A 16003-nucleotide genomic window follows, 5' to 3' on the forward strand; every position below is an offset into this window, starting at 1 on the left:
GGAAATATCACTGATCAACTGGCTTATTCATTAATGACCCTTCTTTAATTTATAGTTGAGCAAAAATAAAATCAGACCTTCGGAAGAGGCCCCTAACTTCACAGACACAGCTCCATAGTTCAAGTTTGCGTGCTAATGAAAGTCACTTTGAATTTTTAGAAATCACGTGTCCAATTAAAAAGATAGACACAGCAAGAAGCAATGAAGTAACCTTTGCAAGATCATCTGTATTGAAGATTTTTACTGTTAGTTATGGCACTATATTTCTTTAATATTATGTATTTCATAAACCATATACTCTTTGTCAGACATTACAATGGCTCCCATAAAGCCTATTTGCATTGGGAAGTCTACAGCTACACACTGGAGATCATTGCCAGGCAGCAAAATGAACTGGCATAGAAAATACGCACAACCCTTTGTGGATCAAGCATAGAAATTCTCAGTATAAACTTTTGGCATACCTTTGGAGCAACCCTCAAGAAGGAATTTTACACAAGAATTACCTTGGGAGATGTTAACAGATGTTTCTAACATTCTACTCAAGTGAATTCCTCTGCCATATTTTTCCCCTATTTCCTCCCCTGTGTATCTGACTAAGCACTGACTGTGCTGAAAGCTGAAACACATTTGTTGATTTAGGGTTTAAAACTGCACTTTATTATATGGACATATATTATTGATTACTGTGTTTGATGGAAAACCTTCTTTATTCCACAGATTCAAAGATAAACATCTTACGTAGAATTCAGTTAAAAAAAAAGTCTATAGCTATGAATATAAATATTTTGCTACAGTAAATGCTTAAGGTCTTCCTATGACATGATCCTTCATCAGGGCTTAAATGATTTTATGTAGGTTGTTAACAATCTTAGAATATTACCAGAACAGCCTGTTGTCCCATTAGACCAACTCATACATTTGTGTTGGCTTTTTTGACCTGCTGAAAGGAAATTGTGATGGGAGAGCAGAAGAAAGCTGCATCTGTAGAATTGGTTGAAATTGGTGGATACAGGGAAAAAAAAGCAGCAGCATAATCGAGAACAATCATAGTCTTTCAGACCTTCTTTACTATCATAATAAATAAAATAACCTTCTATAGAAAAAGAGACTAGTAATTACTCCATATCGTCCTCTAAAATGTGAAAAACCTGAAGATTACAGTTATTTTCATCCTGTACTATTTAACCCCATAGTGTTAACCTATTTCAATGTGTTTAATTTTATTGCAGTCTGTTTTTCAGAAGAGAAGACACTCTTTGAGATTTAGCAAAATCAAAAGCTAATTCCCTAACTGCTAATCAAAATAGGCATTCCTACCCTAAAACAAACAAACAAACAAAAACGCACATACCGCATTAATTTATTGCATTGAATGGATCACATAGAATTACACAGCAGAGGACAAAGCAGCCAGCAAGCAAAACATGCAAAACTTACCATTTACACAGACTTCAAAAGATTTGCAAAGGTCATCTTCAAACAGGCAGCCTAGAAATACAATAGAAAGATAAAATTAAGACAGGTTTCAAACTGTGGATAATTGGTACAGCCTGAAGACCTCTCGGGCTATTAAATCCTCAGCCAGAGCCAGACATTTGGTTGACCTTAGGCTTTTACATGAACAGTATAAAAAGTCAAGAACATGGAAACAAGTCCAGTGAGATAGCACCTCTTACTAGCAACTTGCGTCCAGAATAACCCTTGACACTTATTTCCCCCTAGGATTTTCCTGCCTTGAAGGGCAGTCTCTTCTCTCAGTGCTTCTCCCTCCATTGGTAATTTGAGGAACTTTATGTTCTTCTAACCTGGAATGCACTATTGTGCAGCAGCACAGTAATGCTGCAAAGCACTACAAAAATAAACACCAAGAAGCTAGGAATTTCCTCAAGCCACTTCTACCGAGAAGAGACCAAGTACAGAAACAGCGTGGGAACCTCATGCTACTCAGGGACATACACTGTGCTGTTCTAAGCATTAATTCCTTTATTTCCTTTTGGACAGAGATAAGAACTAGGACTGTATGATTCCAAGCAATGAGAAAGTATTTTGAACATAGAAACTCACATAGAAAACACAATTTTACAAGCAGTGAAGCTTTCTAGCATTTCGCTGAGAATGGCAATTCTCAGGTAAATCTATACATGAGATTTAAAGAAATGAAGTGGACTTGAGCAGCTTCATGCCCTGTATCAAAATACAAAACTGGCTGGAGTGGCCGACACTCCCGAGGGCTGTGCTGCCATTCAGAAAGACCTAGACAGGATGGAGAACTGGGCAGAGAGGAACCTCATGAGGTTCAACAAGGACAAGTGCAGGGTCCTGCACCTGGGCAGGAATAACCCCAGGAACCAGGACAGATTAGAGGTTGACCTACTGGAAAGCAGCTCCACAGAGAGGGATTTGGGAGTCCTGGTTGACAACAGGTTAACCATGAGGCAGCAACGTGCCAAGAAGGCCAATGGGATCCTGGCCTGCATCAGGAGGAGCGTTGCCAGCAGGGTGAGGGGGGTGATCCGCCCCTCTGTTCAGCTCTGATCTCTAGAGGTTCCTTCCAAGCTCAACCATTCTGTGATTCTGTGAAATAATAATAATAATACCCAGGAATTTCACCATATCTAAACATAGAAGGCAATCGCCTCTCCGCAGCTGTGCTTATCTCCACAGAAGCAGACAGTACAAGCATCTTACCTCATCGAGAGTCAAATGATTTAAGCAGTCGTATCAAAAACCTGGAAGACTTAAGATTCTGTGTATATGAATTTCCTGAGTCCTCACCCCGCTTAAAGAGAAGTTCAGCAGTACAGAGCGACTTACATGTGCTTGCGTAGCCTTGCAGCAGGCATCCGCATCAGCACATCATTCAGCCTGAACTAATACACTGTGTCTTTCAGCAGGACTTATTAGCACAGCACTAGGTCTGAGCTAAGCATACAAGAGAATACGTGAATTCGTGTTCTCCCACTCATGGATCAGTAAGCACCAATTTAGTAACCTCTGAAAGGTCGAAAAGGTTTCAAACTTCAATCCAGGAATGGCTTCTGCAAGCAGAGCATCTGTAATAAAACACAAACTCTGCTGTGTAACATATTTGAGATATGGAAAATTTTGTTCCAGACAAGTCTACCGTAACGGTTGCTTGACCTGAAAAAGCATCCAAAAGCTCACTGAAAAGCTCTGATTGCAGCCGTGGGGCCAGCTCAGCAAAACAGAAAGATGCCTTTACGCTATATGGACTGATAAAGCAAGAGGGATGCAGGCAGTGGTGAAAGCTCACCAGGTTAGGTATGCTGTACAAAAGCAGCTTTTATAAAAAATAAACAAGTAAAATACATACCACCATACACACCCAGAAAAAGGAATGTAAAAGACTTCAAGTGCTAGCATAATTCAGGAAAATGAAAGGTATGCTTCAGTATTTCTATTTTCATAGACTTCAAATTGCTCTCTATTCTAAAAGGAATGTTTTTATGGTTAGGAAAATCCCTGGTTAAATGTCTGCCTTGTTTTCCTGATTGATCACTGAGGTTGAAGTCGAAACCTGAAATGGTGAAATCATTTGCAGGACTCCCAAAGGTGAACCTGGGGCAGAAGGAAGATGGAGATTTGCAACCGAGCTCCCAGTCTGCGGCAGCAGCACTCTAGGTTCTACAAAACCTGTTGCATCAGACAACAACTTGCAACCAGCAATTTTTCTAGAGGACTCACAGAAGAAAACAGTGACTGGTTCACCCAGACCCATCTGATTTTGGCCTCTAATGAAGGCCACGGGTGTCTGATGACCATGCAACCAGGAGGAAAGACCATCCTACACTGAGATTCTCAAAGGCATAAAGATGCAGATTTAAGATGAACAAATGCAGTAACCTTGCAGAAATTTGACTAAAATGCACTCCATTTTTGACTGATCTATTTTTCATTAACACCTACCATATTTTCCATGAAGAGCACAAACTGATTTTATCATGATTTTTATCATTTTATCATCTTCTTTTAATCATATTTGGCTTACAATCATATTTGGATTACAATGAGGCATCTGATGTAATTAGCCCTGCAAGTTTATGTCTTAGAGAGCAAGTTCATAAATCCAGTGCATGGCAAACTATACCCATCTATGACTGCTCTAAAAATATGTTACAGAAACATCAAAAGCTCCTTGAAAAATACTTTATTTTAAACAATTTATTCCCAGAGTTGACTGATATGCATGCTTTATCCAACCAGTCAACATGCTAATTTAACTGCTAATTTATCTTTTGTTGTTATTTGCTGTGACATTAAGAAGCATCATATTTCATTTTAAATATCATCTACCTACTAATACTAATGACAGCAATAAGTCCACTGAAGAATGAAGAGGCATTGTCTCCAACAGGCACTTAATTCAGTTGATGCCTTAGAGGATCAAAATTACATTTTTATTTTTCTAGCAAACAATTCCTCTACCAGTTATATTCCAAATTCATAAACAGTTAAAGCAATCCCCTCAAACTCAGAGGAAAAAAAATAGGAGAGTCTTCATGCAGTATGTTCTTCATAAAGAAACTCTCCATGTCGACACCGCATCATTTAGATTGCCGGGAATTTCTGGATCTCCGTTCTCAGCTGTTTCCATAGGCACCCACAACATCCTTCCCTCTGACATGCTCAAACTTCACCTACCTCCCTTCTGGTGGATACACTCCACATAGAGAAACAGAAGGAGAGGCAGAATTTGTCTCCCCATTGCTCCCTGTCTTCTGCACTTTTCTTGAGTAAGGGGAGGTTTAGCACTTTTTCTTTCCTTTCTTCCAGAGTTCTCTGGATGTCCAAAATATTCTCAAAGGAGAGAGGGATTTCATCAGATATCAGAATCTCTGTGATGTTTTTTCAACAGCTGCTTAAAATATTAGTTTAATTATAAAACAAAAGTAAGTTGTTCTAGTCAAAAGTAATAATAAAGGAGCATGTGATACTAAAGGAGCTCTTTTTCCAAGGTGAGAAAGTGATAAAAATATATTTTAAAAAAGTACTGAGCTTTGACCTTTTTCCCTTATCCCACCGTTCATGTAACTCTGGAGAGCAGAGATTTTCTTTTTCTTTAAATTATTTCTGTGTACAGTGCCTAGAGCAGTGAGGCAGTGATCCCTGGGGAGGAATCTAGGCCTTATTTAACAGTCAGAGATGGCAAGGAACCTCTGGCAGGGGTAAATGGAAGACTATGCAATCTCTTACATGAAAAGTTTCCAAAGTCAGGAAAGATTTTCCGTAAGTGTTAGTGTATGCTGCTAACACTTTTTTATCTTTGAATTACTGCTTTTTTAAAAAAAAATCATACACACAAATTCTGTGTGTTGAAATATGATTGAGAATAATTCACCATGGAATACAAGGATTTCATTCAAGAAAAAAAATGCAAGTACAAAAGTTTATAGCCAAGATTTGCCCTCGAAGCCTCTGTCACACTCCAGAATAGTGTTTTAGTTACCTCCTTCTTCATATCAGTCTCCTTTCAACATGTATCGATGAATAACAATAAATAGGCAATAATAACTATCCCCGACTAGACTAAGTAGTACAAAAACTACTGGGTCGTAGTGCCAGTGTGTGCTGGGACGTATCAGACTGCTTCCCAATATATAAGGGGGCTAGTGGGTACTTTCTATACTCAAGATTGGAGCTGGTGGTAAGAGGGAAGATTACGTTTTATTCCTTGCATGCAATTCATCCTCTGCCCGTCCAGCACTACAAAAAAAACTGCTTTGGTGGAAATACTATTAACTTATCCAATTACTAATGCCATGATTGCAATAATGCTGGGCTTTTCTGCTGGAGCCCGCTGAGGAAAGGTCACTGGTAAAAATAATTGAGGATGTGAGCAGCAATAACAGGTCGGTAGGCAAGGAGACCGGGAAAGGCCACCAGGAAAGCTCCAGATTACCACATGCATTTGCACAGAGCCCAGAAAGAAAGTGGCATTTCATGAGCTGATGTAGTTAATATATGCTCTGGCGTGACTTTTGGTCATTTTTCCCTCCCACGGTAATTATTAAAATAACTTAAATTATCTGTCCTCTGACAAGTCCCCTCAGTGCTACACTTCCCAATATTATTTCTATAGTGGAGATCTATGTTCAGCAAATGGGGAGCACAGATAGAATCTTTTTGTCAAATGAGTAGATCCAGCAGCATTTTAGATATATTGAACACTAACCCTCTCTGCATAAAAATCACCAATAAACCTATTATGGGGGGAAAATAGAAGAAAATTTTAAAACAACAATTTAGGATGAAGACCAAAATGTTTCACTGATATCTATTAATGGAGGCAATAGTAGTTAAATTCAGTTTCATTTTGCTCAAGTAACTCAACTTCCGAAAGAAAAGATCTTTGCCACATAATCCATGTTGGGAGGAAATCAACAGCTCCAAAATATGAAGTCCATGATCTGGTCTTTCAGAATTAGGAAATGTTAAGTGAACTGTTCACAAAGTTATATGTAATACATCACAAAAATCTAGATCAGACTATTATTAACTTTAATTCGGTACGTGCTACTGAATTACCTGTTGAGGTTATCATCACCTGTTGATAACCACAAAATGAATTTCCTCCCTGGAAGGAAGGCACCTGAAGTCACAGAGCGACTCAGCAGAGAGGCCACGGGCTAAACAGCCCTGTCAGGGGGCGCGATTCTACGTCACTGTTTAATAAATCAAGCAGTAGCCTGCAAAGTTTTACCTGCTATTGCATGTCCTCTCGCCAAGTGCTCCCTCCCCTGTGGGCAGCAAAGTAATCTGTTATTCGGCGGGGCCAACGTATTTTAAAAGCTACAACCAGGGCATCACAAGGAGGCTGTGATGTTACCAGCAAAGCTTTCCTTGATAAATGCTTCCAATAAACCAGCAAACATTGCAGATCACATGTCATTTATCTATGACAGGACACTATATCTCCCAATCTAGTTTTATCAATAAATGAGTTTCAGAGTATTCCTATACAATTGTTTTACAAAACTGCAGAGTGGAAGGAGTTCTAAACTTTAGTTAGTCTAGAACTAGACTAGACTTTAACAAGAGCTTCCCATAGGAAGACAGGGACCAGACAGACGTCCACATCTAAATATATTTTTAAATATCCATAGTGAAGACTGCAGGATTTTGAGAACATTTTAAATTGCTGTTTTTGAGAACTTTTGAAAAAAATAGCTTCATATCTTAATCATACAATTTGGAATCACATTATAATCTTGAGAGTGCCAAAATCACCTATGTTTATCCTATGAAAAAGACAATATTATGTGCATTTGGTAATGTCTTTCTTTAACAAAGAGTCTAAAGAATCCAGAGTAATACATGTGCCGAAGAATAATGAAAGTCAATGCAGAAATTCATGGTCCCTTAAAATTCTTGAGGGAGAGAAAGTAATCTTAAGTAAAATCCGGTGTGCTGTGGCGCCAAAATTTATCTATTTAATTTACTCTGGGAATTTGAATTAGAAATAAAGCTGCCGCATTCTATAATATGGGAGTGACTTATGAGAAATAGGTCATCCAGGGACACTAGTAGCACACCAAAGCTAACAGTGAAGATACCTACAACTTTTCTGCTACTATAGGATAAATGAAAGAGTCTCATATGTTTGTATGGTAACATTTTTTTAAAAAAAAACTACCAAGAACTCAGCTGCTCCAAACAATACAAATTATCTCTTGGCATCTAATCAATGTGCCACATCATGTGGCTGGTTTAAAAGCACACACAACTGCACGTACAGCCCTCAGCTGCATTCTTGCCTGGCGACTCACATTGAGGGAGAGACTCGACGATACTTTGTTAGGCTGGTAAAGAATTAAATTACCTTGTATTGGTTCAGAACTCATTTCAGATAATAGTTTAAATTCACTGTAGGTTAAAATGATCCCTTCTGCTTGCTTGAGTGAAATTACACCCATTTCTAAGGAAATCTGGGCCTGAGAGTGAATGGTTCTGATTTTGACCAATAATTGTGCTCTAATTATTCCTGAATCACCCTGATGTATCTAAGGCCAGCACTGGAAACCAGCTGCCTCAGAAAACATAACGCCTGTGCGTCTAGAAAGTAAATCTGCCTTCGCTGTGACACCAGCAGGATGTTTTCCCCCCCACAGGCTGGCTGTCGAGAGGCAGACACCATCACGACACATAGCAGAGAAGTGGTTAAGAAAAAGACTAACGATTAAAGCAATTTTGGGAGGCAGCCAGGAAAATTAGAGATAATCCTGAAACATAAAAAAAAAAGCTGATGTGCCACAATTCGCATTCTAGTTCCTTCCTCAAATGCAAACAAAAGACAATTTTTTCTTCCTCTTAAAAAAAAACATAAACAAAAAACCATAAAAAGCGTGAACCTGACAAGTTTTAGATATTCATCTAACTGTTAAACTCTTTTAAACATCCCAGGAAAAATGCCCTTGAGAAAACTGAGTTAAATGGAACAGGGGAGAACCTACACCTCATTGAAATTTGGGTGGCTTTAAGAATCTAAGAATCTGCGCCTTTTGTCATTAAGAACAGCTAAAAGTCATTACTTTATTACTGGCATATCATCTCCAACTCTCATCAACTTAGCATCTAAGTCTTATTGATTTGGACAGAATTGAATTGCCTAAACCCCTTGTTTGCCAAGGTCCAAATGCCCATTTTTCTGGTTGACATGTTTACTAGCTTTGGTATTTTTCCTCTATAAACAACCTCCAAAGCTGCCTGTAAGCATGAAACTTGTTTCAGAGCTCTTATAAAACAGACATGAAATAAAAAACAAACGCAAAGAGCTCATGTTATACACCTTAGTCTGAATACCACAAAAAGAAGATATCAGACTGTACAAATTCCAGGTCCCGCAAGGCTGCCAGACTCCGAGCCAGCAGAGTGTACTTCTAGTCTTGGGCCTGATCTTTGCTTCCAACTTGGGAAAATCAATTCACTACTATTCCTTTTATCATTCTATTCCATATTGAAGTGGTAAAATTTATGATTGCTATCATGTGTTTATAAGCTGATGAGCAAATTTGGGATGCCGATGATCACTGTAATACAGATAACCCAAATAGCCTTTGTAAACCACCATCACCTTATTTTTTTTTTTAATTCCACATCTCACAGAAATCTTATGAACTTTAGAGAAAAGCAAGCATTTTCATAAAAGTATCTGGTTTTTTAAAACGTGCTTTTTGTTTTGTTTTTTTAAATGGTGATTTAAGTCAATGCCTTCTACCTTCTCTACTGAAGCGCAGAGACTTCAACAGAAAATGTGAAAAAGCTCCTTGCTGGCCAATGTGTATGAACTTTAGAATTTTATTCCATAAGAAGCAATGGGGGTAGAGGAAGGAAAAATATCTCTGGGGCAAGAACTTCAATTAGTATCCTGAGATGGTTGAGTAACAGATAAGGCCTGAAGGTCTCCTTGTCTAGGTGACAAGCTGTACACGTTTTTGTATAGCTTTAGGATCATTTGCTATCGTTCTCGAATGTGCTAGATAGATACCTCTATTGAAGTGATAGATTTTTCCTCTAGTCTCATCTTAGATTGTGCCTGAGTAAATTTGACTCATCTAAAAGCTTGATTTTAATGGGAGGCAAAACAAGAAGTATATAATGAAAGGAAGGAAGCTTGAATTCTGTGTCCATCTTTTATTCTCTTCCTTTTAGATGAGCAGGAACTGCAGTCAGCATGATTGTAGTGCAATAGCAATTTATGTATCTTGTGCTATACAAGTTATGTATAGCACACTGGAGTTTGACAGTGTCATGATTCATTCAAAGATCACAATTCACTTCCAAGAACGAGTCAGTGCTGGTGTTGAATATATTTCATATTCCCCCCTAAGCTGAAGGACATTTCTTCACCTTCACACAAAATCTCTGGAGCATGTTTGCCAAGTACAAAAATCTGCGTGGAAAGGAGCACATGAAATCAAAATAAGCAGGTATTTCACTGAATGACATTTCTTCTTAACAGTGTAAAAAAGAAGTACCTTCTGCTTCTTGCACTTTGCAACAGTGGTTATTCTCATCATTACTGTCCCTGCTGTGCCCATTCCCTATTTTATCATGGATGTGTCCTTCCCTCTCCCCAACACCTGAGAGTTACTTTGTAGGAGGCATATGGTGGGAAAGGAAAAAGATGAAAAGGAGGTGGAGAATTTCCTCAGCTTTCACTGACAGGAAAGGACCTCCCGGCTGCCCCAATGTGTTCAGCTCCCCTGGGCTGTGCCCAGTGAATCGCTGGCAACCCCGGCTAGTCTGGAGAAAAGACTGATCAGGCTTTTCTGAGGCAGATGGATTATGAACATGTTTCAGAGGATCTTTCTGGAAAGAGAATGAACATGGGTGAGGAGACTTGGCAACCTGAAAGCAGGAAGAGGCAGAAACCTGGGAGAGATCATGGTTTGACAGAACAAATGGTAAATGCATCCCTGCAAAACTAAGTGGAGAAAAGAGCATAAAAGAAAGGGAAAGACTGGGAAAATAAGGCGGTTTGACAGTTTGAGAAAGGCTTCACAGAAGTGTTTGCATTGCATAATAATGAGTTGCCTGATTAAAAAGTCCAAAGTACAGAGATTAGCCAGTGACAGAGATAAGAACTGGCCTGAGCTTTCCTGAGACCTGCCTTTACACTGCCTTTGCAGCAGTGCTGCCCTCAGATTTCAGAGTACTGTTTAAAAAAAAAGAGGTTCTTTCATTTCTTACAGGAATTCTGAGAAGTTATTCTAAAATAACTCCACTGATAGTCCACGGGCCTATTCCAAAATTTCATTAATTCAACACTATTTTTTTTTCCCCCCCAAAATACTCAGTGATTATCGTTCATGAAGTTCTAGTCATTAAGCCCTGGGTCTATAGCTGACTGCAAGTTAACTGGTATTTGCATAATTATACGAGACATGATATTCAGTAGGATTTAGAGTCAGTCTGGCACCTCGTATGTGCACTTTCTTAAGAATTCTTAAATTATTATAATGAACGAGTATTATTCATTCTTTTTGCCTTCAGGATTTGAACTTCAGCCAAAACACTAAACCATAATCTTTGTAAGTATACTTAGAGACTTTGTTCTTTGCTGCTGAAAGGGTTTTAAATTCGGGAAGAACACAAGATAAGATTTGTAAAATATTTGTGAAATAACAATGTGTATGCATTGCCGTGCACACCAAAATCAGTGATTACAAGAGCTCCTAATAAGACACTTCAAAACATCCCCCATGTGCTTTGTGACCTTACCCTCTGTTCTGCAAGATCTTATGCAGCAAAAGGATGGAACAAAAATTAAAAAACAAAAATAAGTCCAAATGAAATTGTTACAGTGCCACCAGTGCCACCTCATTTGACACATTCTTTCAACCCAACATGAGATTTCAAAGAGACTGTCCAAAAGTTGCCAGCTTTTGTCTTAAAAAAGTTATGTTAAAAAATGCAAACCATGCAAGAGTAATCTGTTCCTGTGCAGCAGTTTGTGCAGCTCCTCAGCTCCTTCTCTTCATTTAACTGTGCTGAGATGAAGCTTAGCTAGGAAACTCATATCAAGTAGAAGTATTTTTGAGAAGTTGGCTTTGTCTTCCAGGAGGCATCTCACCAGCATGTAATGCCGTGTCATGCACCAGAAAAACAGTCATTGTATCTATAATTCTCTCGTTCTTGTATAATTTTCTTAAACAGTTTCACTGAGCAACACATGAAAAACAATTGAAGTTCACAGAATAGGAGCTGTCTTGGTCTTTGGCTGCAGAAAACATGCCCTTGCAGACTCTTGGCCAGAACTTAGTTCAGGATATTATCAGGACTTGCACAGAAAAGAAGACTTCTCCAACAGTTCAACCGCCCTTTAGCTATTAATATAATTTCAGGACAGCAAAAAAACAAAGAAGAGTTTACAAGGCTTTCTGTCTAGTCACCATAGCTTACACAATTTCAAAAATTTTTCACTTTTCTAAATATTACTCTTTCAGTCAGGTATGGCCGTGGCTGAGCGATGAGAATGGGAAGGTAGTATGTGTTGGTTAAAGGGAAAATGTAATGTTTACAGCCTCCGTGGCCTGCTGCAGCGTTACCTCGGGGTACCTCAGCTCTTCATCTTGCCAGTTTAAAGAGAGCAGGAGGCAGGAGGCACTCAGCAATACTCAGCAGCACTGCCCATTGATATATGATGATATAATGGCATAAAATATATGTAATTCTATCTTAAAAGTAGAATATGTGCATATAAAATAATTACTATATATTTATTTTGGCTTTTAGTTTACATAACTCTCCATAAATAAACCATTAAGCAGTGTGTACTTGTACTTGCACAGTATTTGTAGCATTCTCCAGGGAGCTGACCCCTGCAGCATTGCCAGAGAAAGGTAATATTACTTTGCTCTAATTTATTGCCCTGTGAGATCTTCACCAAGCTCCACAGGCTGTCTAAAGTTCTAGACTATACAACTTACCAAAATGGACCTCACAGGCAGGACAGTACATTTAGTCCATAGATTAGCCTCAGCTACTCTCTCTCCAGATGAGTGAACACCTTTTTCCTAGTGCTAATTTTAGATATAAACTATGAAATGCTAACAGCTTTGGAAAACAGGACCTAGGCTTTTCTTCTGCAGTGTACATAGGTAGCATCACATGTACATTTCCAGGTAGAAAACTGACTCTATACAGTAGAGAAACTACAAAAAAGGTAAGTAAAAGTGGAAATATATATGTATATATTTCATTATTCCAATTACTTCATAGAAGTTAATTTTATATTTTCTAAAACAACAAAGTTTTCTAAGGTGACTTTCAAATGAGTAAATGACTATGGAAGCTATTTTCTCTCTTTGTTTTCCTTTATGATGAAGTGAGGCTAAAGCTACTTTGGTTTCATTTTTCTGTTTTTCTCTGCTAAGTTTCTCCCCTCCTTTCAGATGAGGACAGTAATGTACATTATGTACTTAGCTGTTTTTACGTGAGAAGATCCTGAATGCAGGACACCTGCATCAGCAGGAGGCATGGCAGATAAAAAGTACTAACCACAAAATCACAAGTGTAGACCAAAATCACAAGTGCAATCAATAATGATTGCTAATCTCAGTAATTGCATCACATCGTTACTTTTTTCCACTTTCAGTCACTACCATCCACTTTAACAAAAAACAATGATTGTCTTTGAGAACTGTGAGAAGGTATCTGGATTACACAGGTATCAGATCATCAGAATTCTTCTTCTAGTTCTTGTTATACCAAAAGGATTCAATTTTGTTAAAACATACGCATCTAGTGTCACCTGAGGTATCCTATCTTAAGACACCCACACAGCATGGAGAGTTATGATACAAAACTTGTGGGAGACTTGGTGCTTTTTGCAGCAGCATGGGGCTAGAGAGAGTAGCAACTGCACATAAAACAACACAAGGAGCCTTCAGTTTAGGCAACAAAATCCAGCCTTTTTCTCCTAAAACAGTTTAGCAGAGCCATACCTTACAGATCTTATTTCTGTGCATGGGCCTTGCATTTCTTTGTAGTAATCCTGGAGGTATATGTCAATGGTGTAAGCACTAAAATTAAATTAGATGAGACAACAACCATCTCCTTTGAGAAACCAAAAAATCCTGGTTCTTCAGAACTGCAATTTTCATTGTGGGCCAATCATCTGAGGACACAGATTAAGAGGGTACAGGCAATCGAAGAAGGAAGACCTAGAAAGAAGGAACTAGGCATGGTATTAAATCTTCATGAGGTTACAAGGTTTGTCAAAAATCTCTACTCAAGACAAGCTCAGCTGGCACCGTAACCTTGGGCTTCCCTGATCATGAGTGCCTCATTTTCCTGTGTTGCAGGTGGTCTGTACTCCTACTGTACAGGATGTCACATTCACTCAGGGGAAAATCTTGTTCCTGGTATAGGCATTGGCAAGCTGCACAGCAAAGAGAGGGTAAATTAACTCCTCTTTCTACTATAAGAGGAAAATTTCCTTTCCCATCTCTACATTCTGATTTAGCCCCCCAAAATACCTTCTGCTATTTATGAGTGAGTTTTATGAACCAGAAATAACTCCACCCTGAAGAGACTCAATCTTTGCTAGAGAGTGTTATGGTAAAGAACAAGACCTTGCACAAGAAGCTGGTCCACTTGGCTTTTAAGGGAAACAAAAACAAAAACAGCTAAGTTATTCTGCAGTGCATTTTCAGGATATATCCCTAAATATATTTGAAGTTATCTAAAATATTGTTGAATTCTTTCAAAAAGAAGTCCAAAACATGAAGAATCTCTGCAGAGACCTAAGGCTAGGAGCTGCAGACATCATACCAGGTCACTGGCTCATACTGAAAGACAAGTTTGTTTGATCAAAACAAATCTAACGGGTTTATTTTTTTTTAATACAAGAATTTCATCATAAATATTCAGTGAGACAGCTGCAGTCCAGGCTCATCTGCAGAGTTTAGAACTAAGGCACTGCTTCAGAGACATCAGCTTGATTTTTTCTGCTTTCAACTGAATGGGAAGGTGGATTTCCATTCTGTGCTTCTGCAGTCAATATTAAAGTTGAAATTGGTTCACTGAATTCAGCTCTATTTTATGCTGGCTACCTAAAGAACAATGGAATAAAGCAAACAAATACTCTCATCTTCCATGTATTACAATTTAATCCCTGTAAAATAATGAAGTAATATAAGTCAATATGCAGAGAAGCCTCATCCTACATATATATACGTGGAAGTAAAGAAATTAAACTGTAAAATTCAGGAAGGACAGCACTCAACATCCTCAAATGAGGACAGATGGCACTGTAGTTGTTTATGATAAGGCACAGATATTCAGCATTTCACTGATCTATAAAGTTGTTTTATTGTACATACAGACAGTGAAATTTCACTACCTCAATTAATGGCAAAATCTCGTTGATCATAACTAGCTCAATTCATTGCGCTACTATTTGTTTTGTGCAAAACAAGAAACAGCAGCTCCAATAACATTTAACACAAAAAGTAGCCATAAACAGGGATTCTAGTCATCCAAAAGTGTCTTAGCTCAGAAGATCAGTATTTTGTTGACATCTAAGAGGTTCATTCTTTATTTCAGTACCCAACTGCATCTGAATCCCCAAATGATCCCTACAGAAAAAGGGTGAGAGAACAAAAATATAAGGCTATTTCCAGCACTGTAGGAGTATGACTGTATTTCATTTTTCAGCATATGCTATAATACTGTGGGATGACTTTAAAGAATTACACAGCTTCGTGGGGATAAATATGACTATATAGGATCAAGACGTAAGGAACAGTGTCAGCAGTTTGCTTTCCACAGTTATGTACAAGTCCTTATAGAGAGGAGCACTCCAAGTGCTCCATGATTAGTTACAGCACCTGGAATCTAATCACAGAGCAGCAGAGCTCACATCCATGCTCACTTGCCTAGATCACAAAGACAGACTACACAGGCTCTGAATTATATCTTACTGTAGTGCAGTAGTTCATATGGGGCCAGTACCACAAATACTCGTTGATGACTAACTTGTGATGACTAAATTAAGAGGTTCCATTTTTAATGGAACTGATCCAAAGCCAAGATATATAACGATGAGGAAGAAAAGAATAAGAAGTTTCTGTTCTGTGACCCAATTCTAGCTAACTCTATGTACTCTGTTTCTTCAAAGGGAACTTCTGGCCCCATCCTGTTTCCTCTTCCATCTACGAGAAGGCAGCACTGTTGAATGCTTCCAACAGAGAACTTTTCTATTTCTGTACTATACGGGATCTTTTATGTCTCCTCAATTAGAAGGAGGTAACACAGACAACAGGGAAGATGGAATAATTTCCTTCCTCTTTTATGACAGTTGTCACTTGGTCTTCAGAGCTGGTAGTGATCACGCACTGTCACCTATGGGGAACACCATGCTTTCCACAACAGCATACATTTTAAGGAGGGGCCATTTAAGCCAGGGCCCTCTCCAGTCTGATACATTCTTTTGACTTCTAAACACTCTTCAAAGATCCTCTGACAGGCAGGTGAA

The 16003-nt window shown here is 38.6% G+C and overlaps 1 protein-coding gene across 1 annotated transcript in view; it reads right to left on the reverse strand.

Annotated features, from left to right (window-relative positions):
- Positions 1–16003, reverse strand: part of PTPRN2 (protein tyrosine phosphatase receptor type N2) — a 586957-nt gene that overhangs the window by 531020 nt on the left and 39934 nt on the right. The window contains exon 2 of the mRNA XM_088521231.1: positions 1441–1491. Within this exon, the coding sequence (XP_088377357.1) occupies positions 1441–1491 (51 nt within the window). The remainder of the gene's footprint in view (positions 1–1440; positions 1492–16003) is intronic.

This window comes from Tinamus guttatus, unplaced genomic scaffold, assembly GCF_059628265.1.
Source record: "Tinamus guttatus ecotype Peru unplaced genomic scaffold, ASM5962826v1 Tinamus_guttatus_pri_ptg000006l, whole genome shotgun sequence".
NCBI classification, from domain to species: domain Eukaryota; kingdom Metazoa; phylum Chordata; class Aves; order Tinamiformes; family Tinamidae; genus Tinamus; species Tinamus guttatus.